The following is a 15,542-nucleotide window of genomic DNA, read 5'->3' on the forward strand; positions in this document are numbered from 1 at the left end:
CCGTCCACAAGAGGTGTAGAGACGGCGTGAAGAGGGGACGAACTGCAAATACAGGCAAGCGTGGAAAGGAACCACGTCCAAGTTAAAAGCTGGGGAGAATAGCAAAGTCTTGATCATTCATTCATTTTAGCGGCTCCTTTAGCTAACTCCCTCTTAACCACGACCCTGGCTGTTTCCAAGGGGGGCTGGCTGGGTTTCTCAGGGTCCTACCCTCCACCGCCTTGCACCTGAAAAGGAGGGGGGGAAAGCGGCCAGGGGGAAGGGACGCGTGGGTATTCCCCCACCCTGGCGAGCCAGGTCCCTGAATCATCCTCACCAGCTGGTGGCACTTGCCTCCAGCAAGTCCCAACTTTCCCTGGAATCGCACGGTCTTGTACTTAAAAGGAAGAGTGGTGGGAGACCCGAGAGGCGGGGAAGAGGAGAGAGGAGAGGGGCGTGGAGCCGCCCATCCCCGCCCCTATTATCCGAAGAGGGAGGGGGGGGGAAGAATGAAGTGTGGCCCCGCCGCCGGCGCCCTGGCCGCACCCCGGGGAGGGAGGAGGTGCAGCGCCGGGGCGGGGCGGGGCGGGGCGGCGCGCACCTGGGCGCGGAGGGCGGGGCTTCGGCGGCACTCCCTCCCCGTCCGCCCCCTCCCGCTTTCGGGCCGCACCGGACTCGGCCCTTTCCGCCCCGCTTCGGCCCCGCTCGGCTCCCGCCCCTCTCCGCCCCTCGCTCTCTCCCTCCCTCCCTCCCTCCCTCTCTAGGGCCAGGGACAGCCCCCGAGAGCTGCAGCCGGCGAGTTGGCCGCGGCTGGCTGGCTGGCTGGCGGTGCGCGCGTCCCTGAGCGCTCCGGCTCACCTGGATCACCCTCCTCCCCCGCGCCCCGCGCCTCGTCCCACCTAAAACTTCACGGAAGGTGAGGGGGCTCCCCCTGGGTGGTCCCCGCGCGCGCGCGCGCGGGGAGGGGGACGGGACTCGTGCACCGGTTCTCCCTTCTCTTCCTCCTCCTCCTCCTCCGCTGGACACTTGTCTCCGCCCGTTCCAGCCGGCTAGGGGGGCTCCATGCCCCGGGGCCCGGAATGGAGGCGTCCGTCCGCGTGTGGCGCGCGCGCGCGCGGGGTGGAGAGCTCGGCACACACACACACGCACACAGGTGGCAGCGGCGCGGGTGTCCCCGGTGCGCGATCGCGGACCCGGGGTGGGTCGGGGGGAGGGTGGGGCTCGCCTCTCTCCTCCTCCTCTCCCCTCCCCTCCCTCGGGGTCGCAGATCTGCCGGTGCACGGAGGAGGGTGAGCCGTGCAAACTTGGTCGGCTGGGGACTCGCGGGTACGCCGAGGGGTGCAGGCGATCGCTGTCCTGCGGTTGTCCCGGGACCTGACGCCGCGCCCCCCTTTCCCCCTCCCCCCCCCCACCTGCCCCGTGTGCTTTCCCCCGCAGAGCCTCGGTCGGGGAACAAGCGCGCTCGCTCCGCGCGGTCCCCCCCTCGCATTCTTGCTCCCCGGGCAGGCGGCGGCGGCGGCGGGAGTCGGGACGCGCGGCGAGAGGGGCGCCCCCGCCGGCCCCTCTGGGAACATGGCGACCGGCGGCTACCGGAGCGGCGGCAGCAGCAGCAGCAGCACCACCACCACCACCACGGACTTCCTGGAGGAGTGGAAGGCGAAGCGCGAGAAGATGCGCGCCAAGCAGAACCCCGTCCTCCCGGGCTCGGGAGGCGGCGGCGATGCAGCCGCTAAGTCTCCCGCGGGGCAGCTGTCCCCATCGGCGGCCACTACCGCCGCCGCCGCCGCCGCCGGGACCGCGGAGCTCCACCACGGCCCCGCGGGCGCGGCCGCACCTGCTGCCCCGGGGCCCACCGCCCTCAACTGCGCCCTGGGCCCCTCGGCGCTCCCCCGCGCCGCTCCCGGCTCCCGGCGGCCGGAGGATGAGTGCACGACATCCGCTGCAGCCGCGGGGGCGCCCGCATCCCGGGGCGACGAGGAGGAGCCGGACGGAGCCCCGGACAAGGGCCGCAGCAGCTCGGGGCCCAGCGCCAGGAAAGGCAAGGGGCAGATCGAGAAGAGGAAGCTGCGGGAGAAGCGGCGCTCCACCGGCGTGGTCAACATCCCCGCCGCCGAGGTGAGCGAGCCTGGCGCGGGCGGGGCGGTGCTGGGGCTCCGGGGATGCCTCCGGTGTCTTCCACCAGGGAGCTCCCTGCACCCGGAGGTCCCTTCCACTCCCTCCGTCCCTCCCTTTCAGCCGCGATGGAGTTTTAACTTGGAGCCAATGATTCCTGGGAAGTTAGTTCCTCCGACCCAGATTAGGACACGTGCTTTTTTTCTTTTCTTTTTTTTTTTTTTTGTCGCCCTCGGAACCGGGTTGCTAACTTTAGAGTGATAGGTAGATAGTTTGTGTCCCCAAGATTGGCCAGCCTGGACTTTTCCTTGTGTCGGGGGTGCGGGGGGGCGGGTGATGGGTTAGGAAAATCGATTCGTGGAGGGGGGGGGGATGACGTATTCTGGTTTCCCACGTGTCCCTCTCTCTCGGGCTATCAGGTTGTTTTATCTCCACTTCCCTAGCTAGCCGTGTTTACAAGGAGAGCACCTGTAAAGAAAGCGTAGCCTTAGCCATAAGCTCAGGCAGCGTTATCTCGCAGTGAACCCGAGATGAGTGTGTCCACATAAAAGTCTGCCGTGGAGTCTGCATGGCCCCACCCCGCCCCCACCCCGGACCCCCAGCGATGTGTGGGACAGTAGGGATGCTGTCCCAAGTACGGTTCTGGAGGCTCGGGGATTTCTTGAGGTATTTAATAGTCGGGAAAACATTTGTGGGAGGTGTGCTCTTTTGTTTGGGGGGTATTTTTTGGGCATTTCACAAAGCATTTCTTCAGGCGGCATGGGACATTCTCGTAGAGGACTGTGTCAAGATTTTTACCCAAGTGCATTATTGTTGCACCTCCATCTACCTGAAAGGATGCTGGTCCAAACCGTTTGGGGGGGGGAGGGAGTGGTTTCACCCGAGGAAGCCACATCTTTACTCGGTGGCTTTTTTAGTTTTTACCCTCCACCCACAACTTCTTTATTCTTGGCCTTGCCGGCCATTAAGCGACTGTTAAAATAGCTGCTAAGTCGGGGCTGGGTGTGTAGCTCAGTGGTAAGCATCTGCTTAGCACTCATTCAGTAAGGACTCAGTGTTTGATCTCCAGCACTGCTTGAATAAAACAACCCCAAACCACATTGAAAGCCAGGCATCCCGGTTCATAGGTGCAATTCCAGCCTTGTGAGGCTGAGGCAGGAAGATGGAGCCTTTGAGACCACAGTCAGGTGATGGGTTTGGTGAGACTATCTCCACCCCCGCTTCCCCCCACCAATTTATGAACTTTAATCGTGGTTTAAGTCATTTGTATGTAAGGAGTATATAGGAATTATCCTTTTAAGCACTAAAATGATTTCCATACCTAGGAAATCAGAGTATGTCTCTGTAGGGCCTATTTTTGTATTTTTTTTATGTGAACGTTTCAGAGATTTTTATCCGCAGGAACAACTGTCCTCTGTGGTTTACTACTTGTACAAGATATCTGTTACTCATTAAAGTTGCTTTCAAAGGAATTCATAAGAATGGTAATCAAATTTCCAGGTTCCTTTTTTTTTTTAATGTAAAAATATGAAGATTAAGGGCAACTGGAGACAAAGCCTTGGAAAGACTACATTCCTCAGCTTTATTTTTAAAAACAGCTTATGGTCCAAATAATAGAACTTGTCATTTTCTACTCCTTTTTCATGGTTCATCTGACTGGGGTCTTATTTTGGGAACTATGTTGGCAGATGTGGAACTTCATTTTTTTGGTCTGGCTGCTTGTGCTAAAATTATTTTTTTTAATGACTTTAAAAAAAAAAGAAAAGAAAAAGAAAAACCTAGGGAAAATAAGTAGGGTGTATCTTGTGAGAGCTTAAGAAACATCCTTTGTTAGTGGGTCCTCCCCTGAGTGAGGGAACACAGTGCAGAGAATGTAGATGACTCCCACTTCGATTGAGTCGAATATTCTGGAATGTGTTTCGTTTGGGTGTTGGCAACTCCTAAATTTAATCTTCCTTAAAAACAAACAACCCAGGGTACCAGTTTTTCCCCCCTTGTCTGTGGAATTTGAACCTTTTTTTTATTGAATAGGGAATTGAGGATTGCTTTCTTTTTGTGGTAACCATGGCTCTGTGTCAAGCTGTTGTAGGCCCCAACAAAACAAGGTCATATTTTACCACGGTATCCAATTAGCAGGCATACTTCTCGAGTGTCTCCTTCCCTTAGTTTTAGAATTTTAGAAGGTTTTTTTTTTTTTTTTTTTTTTTGATTGTTTTAACAGTTGTAGAATATATATCGCAGGACATTGAAGCGGAACCATTTCCATATCTTTTAGGCTGTTGCTGTTTTAGAACCCCAAGCCATGCTTTCCAGTTTTGAGTAGTGAAAGCCAGTTGGCAGAAGGGGCTTGGTTTGTGCATGCTGTAGTTTCGTAAGTTGTATTGTAATAAACTTTTAGGTACTACCAGTCTGTCAGTAGTGACACAAAGAAGTACGTTGTTTACTGTGGGATGAGACTTGCATTCATTCACACCAAGTATTCCCACACAAGTTTATTCCAGATTATCCTGGCGTGCGCTTAGAGGACCTATTTCAGTGGCTGATTATCTTTGTTCCTTCAAGAAGGACCATCTTGTTGGCTGTGGTGGCACATGTCTTCAGCCCCCACTGCAGAGGTGGAGGCTGAGGCAGGCAGGTAGATCTCTCTGTGGCTGAGGCCCGATGGGGATACACAGTGAAACCAGTACCCTTCCCATCCCCCAAGATGTACACATGAAACATGCGTGTGGCGTATTCATTCTGGCTTTCACCAACTCAACTTTATTATTCTAGTGTGCTATTTATATTGCTGCAAAGGCTCCAGACTAGAGCCACACATCCCAGGATCAACTAGGACAGAGTTTAGAGAGGAATTGGGTTAAAAGCTGACACTACTCTGTAGGGGATAGGCTACAGGTTGGTACTGTGGAAGTTGAGTATAAATGTCCGAATTTCCAGATAACCTTGAATGAGGCCAAGTCGAGTTTTCATTAATGAGCTTGCTGTTGTGTTTTAATTTCCCCTGGCTTCTCACGTCTTCTACTTTTCCTGCGTGGGTGGTGACTAGCTCTCATTGGATAATTAGGGCACGGCATACTACCTGCTCCTAGTGTTTGTGTTTCTCCTAGCCAACAAATGATCGTTCTATGCCTGTATCCATTGCATTGTCTGAGTAAGCTGGGTAAAACAAGAAGAAAGCAGGATATACTTGGAGAGAGCAAGGCTTGAAGCCCGGAAGAAGTGTAAGAACAGCCCTGGCTTGCTAGTGTGAAAGAAAGCATGGGATCACAGCCTGCGGCCGGTTACTTATTAGCTAGCATGCTGTGCGGTTAAAGGGAAGAGGTGATTGATCTGGGACCAACTTGAAGATGAGACTCTTGGGTTGAGTCCTACTTATTTCCATACCTTATCATCAGCATAGTCTCATGGACGTTTGCATGAAAATGCAGTATTTTAAGTATCAAAGTGTGGTGGTTCTTGACTTTGGCAGCCTGTTGATATCATGTGCAGAACTTAAAATTAATGTTTCCCCTGCTGATTCCTGGCCCTTCCTGCCCTCCACTCCCACTCCCATGTGATTTAATGGGTTTGGGATGGAGCCCAGGCATTAATATTTTTCCAAACTCCCCATGTAGTTCCGATGTGAGTCAGGGTTAAAAATCATGGGTCACAGTCTGGGGATAGAGAAGTGGCTAGAACACAGGCATAGTCCACAGGTACTCCCAAGCATAGTAAGGAAACATGGTAGGAATGGTGTGTATAGGTTCATCCCTAAGCAATATACCTCCTTCAGATCAGGAAGCAGCATTAGAACTTCTGAGAGAGTTGTGTATCTGCTTTATTTACAGAGCTACTACCTGGAGACAGTAGCCATAGAAATTAGGATTGTTTCATAGGTAGAGGTAGCGGTGAAGACTTGGCTTATGTTAACAGCCAGCGCATATTTAAACCTTTGACTTGCCTAGTTGTTGGCTAAAATGCTTAAAGGTCATGGCAGCCCTGTTATGAGGTTCCATTGTCCCTGTTACCAGAATAGAAAGTAGAGGCGTAGAGTTTAAATGCTTCAGGATTATATAGATCCAAACACAACAGTTAGTATGTACTGACCAAAAAGATTGTGTAGAAGTGATAGAGCCGGGGTTGGGGATTTAGCTCAGCAGTAGAGCGCTTGGCCCTGGGTTTGATCCTTAGCTCAAAAAAAAAAAAAAGAAGTGATAGAGCAGTATTTAATGTTCTTGTGTGTGTGTGTGTGTGTCAGAAAAACAGATTTTTAAGGAATTAACCTTGCATTATTTAGCATATTTCCTTAGCTTTTCCCCTTCGTGTTTTATTAAAGGTGTTTTTGATAATTAGGCATTTGAAAGAGAAAGCCTGTCAGGGTGCAGAACTGAATAGAAACTGAGCCAAATTTGTAGGCTCAGAGATTGCCTTCAGAACCTCTCTAGTTTGCTTCAGATTTTTTTTTTTAAACACCAGGGTGCTAGCAAAATGAAAACCAGGAAATTATTTCTTGTTCTCAATTAAAAAATGTATGCTTTAATACTACTTAAATGATAAATTTTCCCTGTCAAGATGGCTTCTGCATAATTTGAACTCAGACCTTCAAAGGTGAGGCTGGAGAATCATTTACTATGGAGAGCACTTTCACGGGAGCACTATCGAGGCAGCAGTTACTCAATGTATTTGCTGAACTGTGCGTGGGGCATGTTCTTAGTAAACCTGAGAAATCCAGGTAGATTAGGATGTGGTGCTTCTTATATAGCAAGCCCAATGTTCTAAGCAACCTCAGTGTTTATACTTAACCCCCCCTCACCCCCCTATTCACATGTCAAGTGTTCCCCAACTCTGAGTCATTGGTAGTGTTTCTCCTGATTCATCACACAGAGAGGTCAACAGTCTGGAACACAATGGGAGTACCAAAAGGCATTTCTTAATCTACCTGGAGGGTTTCATAGGACTACTGATGCAAAAGGTTTCACACAGTTTCAATTTTTGGTAAACATTGGGGTTTGCCATTTTCTCAGCTTCCTTTTTCCTCCTTAAAAAAAGGAAATGTTGTAGTTAGAGTTTTCCTGCCTGGCCCAGTCAGGACAAATCTCTCTTACCCACCAGTCCCATAGTCGCTCAGACCCAACCAAGAAAGCACTCAGAAACTTACATTGTTTACAAACTGTATGGCTGTGACAGGCTTCTTGTTATCTACTTCTTCTATCTTAAATTAACCCATTTCTGTTAGTCTATACTTTGCCACATGGCTTGTGGCTTACCAGTGTCTTTACATGTTGCTTTTCATGGCGGCGGCTGGCGGTGTCTCTCTCCAACCTTCTACTTCCCAGAATTCTCTTCTCTCTTGTCCCGCCTATACTTCCTGCCTGGCCACTGGCCAATCAGAACTTTATTTATACAGAGCGATATCCACAGCAAAATGGAGAGAGCCACAGCTCATAAAATGCATCCTTTTAAAGGTGTACACTATGAGGCTAGGGACCCACCTAGTCCATTGTTCATCGCTGGAGTTAGCATCACGAGGCCTTCTATTTGATGCCCAACAGAAAAGAAGTAAGAGTGGGCAGGCCTGTACTTTCATGTATGCCTAGGGCTGTACTCTATACATGCTTTTGCGTTTTCATCTGGACTTTTGTTTATGTCCTGGGACCTGTGGTTGGCTGGGTTTTAGTTCTCCGCTCAGTAAGGTGCAATAGTGTTCAAACTGTGACAAGGTAATAACTTCCAAGTAATTCAATATCAGTCTTTCCTATGCTTCACAGAAAAGAAGTAATGATGGATTCCTTAGTTCTACATTTTCTAAAATTTGGGCATCCGCCACCAATAGTTTATGCTAGAATTTGGTGTTAGAGGTATTTAATGGAATGGAATGTGTTACATTTATCTTGAGTTTTTCTTTGTTCATACCTTTCATGGAGACCTACAAAGCTTGGTGACATAGCCGCTTGAGTATATTGATCCATCTGAGAAAACAACGGAGTTGTTTGATTGCTTGAAGCTTGAATGGTATTCTCGAAAAGCGATACCTTTAAAAATGTGGCTTGGGGGCTGGAGAGATGGCTCAGAGGTTAAGAGCACCGACTGTTATTTCAGAGGTCCTGAGTACAATTCCCAGCAACCACATGGTGGCTCACAACCATCTGTAATGAGATCTGGTGCCCTCTTCTGTATACATAATAAATAAATAAATCTTAAAAAAAAATAAAAAAAAAATATGTGGCCTGGGAGCCCAGCAGTGGTGGCGCACGCCTTTAATCTCAGCACTTGGGAGGCAGAGGCAGGTGGATCTCTGTGAGTTTGAGGCCAGCCTGGGCTATAGAGTGAGTTCCAGGAAAGGTGCAAAGCTACACAGAGAAACCCTGTCTCGAAAAACCAAAAAAAAAAAAATATATATATGGCTTGGGTCGGGGACAGACCACCTGGGTGACACTTAACTGTTATTTTCAGTACAGACTTCCCAGATCCACCTGGATAGAGGGAGTTCCCCGAGACTGTGTTTTGACATGTTCTCGGGGGATTCTGTGTGTATGTACTGTAGGTTTGAGAAGAGCTGACTTGAATCGCCTCTAGTTCACTGGTTCATCAGAAGAAAGTAATACTGGTTGTCTGGCAGAACTGTTACGTGATTCTAACACATTAATGTGGGTAAGCCAGACACACTGAGGAGGCAAAGGCAGGAGGATCGGGGTTTGAGACCAGCCTGACCTCTCCCGGAAGACACTGTCTCAGTAAAACCAAAGGGTTATAAAAATGGCCACATGATAGTTATAGAAACTTGATACATGGATGGTAATCTTTTTTTGTTTTTTCTCTTAAAAATTTTTATAGATACTTAAACAGAGACAACATGATCTACCGGGAAGTCTATATCACTTGAAATATTTACATAATGCCATGTGTTTAATGCAAAAATGCATCTGCTTTGCTCCTTGTCCTTCATTTGTCAAAAGCCTAGACCATAGCAAAGATATCTAATACGTCATTTATCTGTAACTAGAGCTTACCTGTCACTCATGTTTTCCGTACGATTGAAGGGAAAGCACACAATCCGTGTATGGATGCCTTTAATGACTGGCAGGTCAGACTCTCTACTGGATTTCCAGCCCTCTTACCACAGCTTGCACTGTTTTCCTTTGTTGCCTACTCTAGCCTGTTAGACTGTTGGCTTGGTGGACTTTGCATGCTTGGAGAAGAGGGAATTTGCAGCTTGTTTGAGAGAGTTGTGTTAGGACCATGACACTGGCTGCTCCGGGATCAGTCTCAGTTCTGTGGCCGACCTAACACTCCTGGCACCGTACACGTGAGATCTCTAAGAACACCCGCTTTCTAAAAGTGGCAAAACTATGTATTTCAAACGTAGAAATAGCTCCAAGTTCAGGTCTTAGCGATTGATTTGCTGCTGATTGATCGTGCTTTGATGTTTTTAGAGAGAGTCAAATAATTTTGTAGTCTCCCTCCATTCCTTCCTTCCTCTCTCTTTTTTTTTCCAGAGACAACAGGGTCTCCATGTAGCCCTAGCTGTCCTGGAACTCTCCATATAGACCCCCGTTGGCCTTGAATTTACAGAGATCCTCTTGCCTCTGGCTCCAGAGTGCTAGGATCATAGGCGTGCACTACAAACCCAGCATTTCAGGCAGCGTCGTTTTGTGTTGAATTTCAAGAAATAGGACCATTAGGTTTTGAAAGTCACTGTTTTGTTAGGGTTTTGCTGGGATGAATGGATGTGAAAGTTAGGTTGCGGATCCGTTTGTTTTCAGATCTGTAATAAATACTAGGTTGCGAAATGTGTAGGATTACTGAAAACAGAATTGTGTTGTTGATTGTTTTTTACTCTTTGTCTCTTTTGGGGGCCTGCCATCCAACTCCCAAACAAATCACATGCAGAGTCTTATTCCTAATTATAAATGTCCGGCCTCAGCTTGGCTTGTTGTTAGTCAGCTTTACCTAACTTATCCCATCTAGCTTTTGCCTTTGGGCTTTTATCTTTCTCTATTTCTGTGTACCTTTCATTGTTTCTTACTCTGTGGCTTGTTGTATAGCTGGGTGGCTGACCCCTTATATCCTCCTCCTTCTCTGGCTACTTGCTCCAGATTTTTCCTTCTGTTAATTCTTTCTGCCTGGCAGCCCCGCCTATCCTTTCTCCTGCCTCGCTGTTGGGCTATTGGCCATTCAGCTCTTTATTTGACTGCCAGGTGTTTCAGACAGGCACAGTAACACACCTTAAAATAATATTCCCCAACAGAATTGAGTTTGAAATAGAGTGAAAAACCGATGTTTACTGTCTTATAACCTATAATTCAAGACTAAACTTACCTATGGGCATGTCAGCAAACTAGTATTTCTTTTGCGAAATCGCTGTATAATGTGTGAATTTATTTATTTTATTACTTTCAGAGTAGCAGAATATTTTAGTATTGAAAAGAATGTAAATCTCTGTCGTAAAGAACAGAATTATCATTCAGAGGGTGGTGCTTGAGGACATGAAAAAAGTCACATCCTAAGATCTGTCCCTTTACAGTGCACAGTTTGGGGGCTGGACAGATGACTCTACGGTTAAGAATGCATACCTCCCTTCCAGAGCAGGGAGATAGTAGCTTTTGCATACATAGATTCTTGTCTGTGCATTTGAGGGCCTTTCCCATGTTGTTTCTTCACATTAATTCACAAGGTGGGTTTTTTTCCATCATTGTACAAGACAAGGAATTTGAACCTCAAAGAAGCTGTGTCTTGGCCAAAGTCTGTACCAGCAGAACTTGCTCTTAACCTCAGCTCTGTTTGGCTGCCACGCTCACACATTGGTTGTCATTGTCGGAAACACCCCTCGGATCTGTTCTGATGGGTAGCTTTGATATGTGGGGACTCTGTGGCGGGAAGCAGGTGGAGAACAGTTAGTTAATGAGAAATGACCACCAGCTCAGCTTGGGATGGATCCAGTGGCAGGCCAAGGAATCCAGCTGATGCTGTTGCTCTTTGTGCGTATTGTTGGCAGGGTACTTCCTTCCTCTGTCCATACCTGTTTATATAATAACTCTCATTAGTTTTTGGAAAGGGAAAAGGTTACCTGTCTAGTGTGAAATCCTTATGAAGAGGGTTCTTTGTTGAGGATCAGGTAAGTCTCCCGAAGATTAATGAACTGTATAAAGTAGTAATAGACACATGGTAGAGAGGAAGAATTTTAAATTTCTGAATTAGAAAGTAGCTCTGTCAGGAGGTAGTGGCAGCACACACCTTTAATCCCAGCACTCAGGAGATAGAGGCAGGCGGATCTCTGTGAGTTTGAGGCCAGTCTGGTCTGTAGAGTGAGTTCCAAGACAGCCAAGACTATACAAAGAAATTCTTTGTCTTAAAAAATGAGAGAGAGACAGACAGACAGACAGACAGAGAGACAGAGAGGAAGAGACAGACAGAGACTCAGGAATAGAATCCGACACAAATGTAACTTTATAATGAGTAGATTTGTGAATGACTTTGGAGGTGAGATGAAGAGGCTCTTTTGATATTAAATGTCCTGGATCTGGACCAGTGAGATGGTTCAGAGGGAAGAGAGCCTATTGACAAGTCTGAACACCCAAGTTTGCTCCCTAGGACCACGTGAGGGGAGAGAACTGACCATTGCTACTTGTCTTTTGGCTTCCATATATACATTGTGGCATGCACACTCCACTCCCCTGCTACACAAATAAATGAATAAATAAAATTAATGTAATACATTCTTCTTTTTTAAATTACCAGAATATGATCTGGGCATAAATCACTTGGAAGTTTACAGCTTACTGTTGTTTCTTGAGTTTAGACTTCCGTGGACTGTGAAAGCTGGGTCTCTGTTGCATTCTGGGTCTCTGTTGCATTCTGGGTCTCTGTTGCGTTTTGGGTCTCCATTGTGTTCCGGGTCTCTGTTGCATTTTCTAGGTCTCTGGTGCACTCCGGGGTCTCTGTTGCATTTTCTAGGTCTCTGGTGCACTCCGGGTCTCTGCTGCGTTCTGGGTCTCTGTTGCATTTTAAGCTGCTGCTTGTACGGCGTCTCCACGTTTTCCTTCCTCTCCTTTTGTTTCCCTTGTGTGCTTTGGAGGAACTCGGGGCCTTTTCCAAATCATGGTTTTAAAAATGAGAGTCACTTTGTCTCCTGTGTGCAAGTGTGTGATGTACATGTGTGTGAATGTGCACGCCTGCAGCATATTCATGTGCAGAGACGTAAGGAGGATGCCAGATATCCTGCTCTATTATCCTCCACCCCACTCCCTAAGACAGTCTCTCACTGAACCTGGAGCTCCCAGATTTTTGGCTAGGCTGGCAGGCCAGCAAGTCTCCAGGATATGCCTGTTCCCTCTGTCCCAGCACTGAGGTTCATGTAGATATGTTCTTTGGTATGTGGGTGCTGGTGATTCGAATTAAGTCCTCATTCGTGCATACCAAGCACTGTTCTGTTTGCAGAGCCTTCTCCCCTCTTGACCTTTTATTTTTGAGACAGTTGCTTATTGAACCCAGAACTTGCTGTTTGGCTGTCAAGCTTGGGGTATCCCCAACCCAGTGCTAGGATCACAGGTACGCATCACCAAACTCAGTGGTTTTTTTTTAAACATTTTTAAATGATTTATTCATTCGTATTTTATGTGCACTGGTATTTTGTCTGTATGAGGATATTGGATCTGCTGAAACTGGAGTTACAGGCAGTTATGAGCTGCCGTGTGGATGCTGGGAATTGAACATGGGTCCTTTGGAAGAGCATCCAGTGCTCTTAACCACTGAGTCATCTCTCCAGTCCCCAAACCCAGTTTTTAACTGGGTACTGTGGAGCTGAACTCAGCTCCTCTTGCTTGTATAGCAAGCAACTTATCCACTGAGCCATCCAGCCCCTCCGTCCCTCCCTCCCTCTCTCCCTCCTTCCCTTTCTTTTTCTTCCTCCCCTCCCCCCCCCCCTCTCTCCCTCTTCTCTCTCTTTCTCCTCCTCTTCCGCCTCCTCCTCCTCCTCCTCCTCCTCCTCCTCCTCCTCCTCCTCCTCCTCCTTCTGGTTTTATCACTGAACAAACCAGTTAGCTCATGTGTAACAGATAAGAGCAAGTCAGACCCCCAATTTAAACATGACCAAGTCTCCAGACATCCAGCTTCCTCTGGTGGGATCGATGACGTTGATTCAATCCTCAGTCAAGCCACTGTGTGTGAATCCTTACATACCCAGTGTCTTTTCTCGGAGTTGTACCCAATTCTGCTACCAGTTTTTACGCAAATCCACGGGGGAAGAGGATGATTTTGCATTTGATTCTTGGCCGGCCATGGCTTGATTCTGAAAGTCTCAAGAGAAGTCAGGGTGAGAAGCCGAGTCAGGCATATGGTTCACGATGGCAGAGGAGAAAAGAGCGAGACACTTCTTGAAGGACCGGTAAGAAATGGTCAGAGAGGAAGAGAGTTTGAGGCCTGATGGGCAGAGAGTCCAGAGGCACAGACCTGCTCGAGATAGACGCTACATTAGGAAATAATAACAGGTGAGATTAGATATTCGGAATGCTGAAAAAACCTAAGAAAGACTTAGGATTTTAGGTTTAAGGTTCAAGTCAGGGTGCAGGAGCACTTAGTGTCCAAGATGTGTCCCTTGGGTTCTGAGAGCTCAGCTGTTGGGCTTTGGTGACCAGAACAGAGGGAGGGAAGAGAAGTGAGGTGACTGATCCAGAGGCGGTGGTCACCCTGCACTGCGTGACACATTAACCTACTGTAGTTGAACGCAGTTGGATGACATGCTCTTGGTCTCGTATCTTAACTGCCCCCTAGTGCCCTCGCTTGGATGGAGTTCATAGGAAAGATTATAATTATCTGAGTTATTACCTTTGATCATTTCAAAGACAACAATTTAAGTCAAAAATCACTCACACTACGGGTGGATTATAAATATTATGTTGACCATGGATGAGCTCGGGGGTTTGTAATTTAGAACGAACAAGTCAGATTCACAGTAGCTGACCCTGTGTGCCTCACGGGCCTGTGTCTGTCCTGTGTGCTTTGCACACATTCAGTCGTTAATCTTGAGACCTGCATTCAGGGTGAATGCTGCTGACCTGAGTTAGGCTGTAACAGCAAGACCCAGAGAAGAGAAGCCGTTCTGAATTTCTGATTTCCCAAGTTCATTGCCGGCTATGGTCTGTCTTCTCTTTGTCCAGCGGCACAACAGGATGACGGTCACCTTTTACAATAAGCCTGAGCAAACCCGACATCCTCATGGTACTCATGCTTTTGGGCTTTGGATGATACTATTTATTCACTAGATATCTTAGTTGATTTTTTTTTTTCTTTTTCCACGCTGGAGATGTTACCAAGGCCTCGCAAAGGTGGGGCATGTGCTCTACAGCCGAGCTACAACCCAGGGCCCCAGATTTTAGAAGTTCTGTTATCCATATCTGAGATATTTGTGTGAAAATCTAGAATACTAACACACAGTATTCTGCTTACTCTCAGCTCCTATTTTTAGAACTCAGAGATCAAACCTCTATCAGAATGATTTAGTTGTTTGGCTTTATATTAGTAGATCCTTACTAATGAGCCAGAGAATAGTCCCAGTTTTTGTTTCCAGTTAGGAGAGAGAAATAGCTCCTATTATTAACAGGGAATTTAATTAAGAGGATTGTTAACTGCGAACCAGAAAAGATGACCCCTACCTTACTGGCGTGTGAATGAGTAGCTGCAGGACACAGTTTCAGCTTGTAGTAGTGCAAACCACAGGTAAAGGTTCTGCATGTTTCTGGGGATAAAGTTAAAGTGGTGTCACATTTAGAGGCTTCTTCAGAGGCCCGCGGGCTGAAACGCAGACCTCTGAGAAGAGGGCACCGTTGGGCTGCTCAGTGAGGGGCCACACTCAGACCCTGGAATGGTGCCTCCAGCTGTCGGCTGCTGGGGTCCCTGAGGGACAGGGGCACAGGAAGGCTGATCGCTGATGCTACCCCGAAGGAGTGCTGCCGTGGTAGAGAAGCAGTGTCCAGGTGAAGCTGATGGGAACAGAGGCCAGGCAGGACACGCCAGCAAGCAGAGGCAGAGGACTAGCTTTCCCCTCGATCTCTGTATGGACAGCATCGGACAGAAATAGTGTTAGAATGGCTCATGTAGCATTCATTGGCCAGAATAATTGAGAAAATTATTCATTCATTCATTCATTCTCTCTCTCTCTCTCTCTCTCTCTCTCTCTCTCTCTCTCTCAAGATTTATTTATTTATTTCGGGTGTTTTGCCCGCATATGTCTGTACCGCATGTGGACCTTGTCCTCAGAGGCCAGAATCCCCCAGAATTGGAGTTAGAGATGGTCGTGAGTTTCCAGTTGGGTGCTGGGAATCGAACCCAGGTCCTCTGGAAGAGCAGCCAGGGCTCTTAACCACTGAGCCATCTCTCCAGCTCCAAACCCGGTATTTCACAGTATTGAGGAAGTACGGATGACGATTTTAGCTGTGATAGTTGTTTAGTATGTATTTTGAAAGAATTCTTTTAGG

At 48.0% G+C, this 15,542-nt stretch overlaps 1 protein-coding gene across 1 annotated transcript in view; it reads left to right on the forward strand.

Annotated features, from left to right (window-relative positions):
- The first annotated feature begins 1,487 nt into the window (after positions 1–1,487).
- The window catches only part of Pawr (pro-apoptotic WT1 regulator), an 86,920-nt gene continuing 72,865 nt past the window's right edge, over positions 1,488–15,542 (forward strand). The window contains exon 1 of the mRNA XM_036169842.1: positions 1,488–2,094. Coding sequence (XP_036025735.1) covers positions 1,552–2,094 — 543 coding nt within the window. The 5' untranslated portion in view covers positions 1,488–1,551. The remainder of the gene's footprint in view (positions 2,095–15,542) is intronic.

The sequence above is a fragment of the Onychomys torridus genome, chromosome 20 (assembly GCF_903995425.1).
Source record: "Onychomys torridus chromosome 20, mOncTor1.1, whole genome shotgun sequence".
Lineage (NCBI taxonomy): Eukaryota > Metazoa > Chordata > Mammalia > Rodentia > Cricetidae > Onychomys > Onychomys torridus.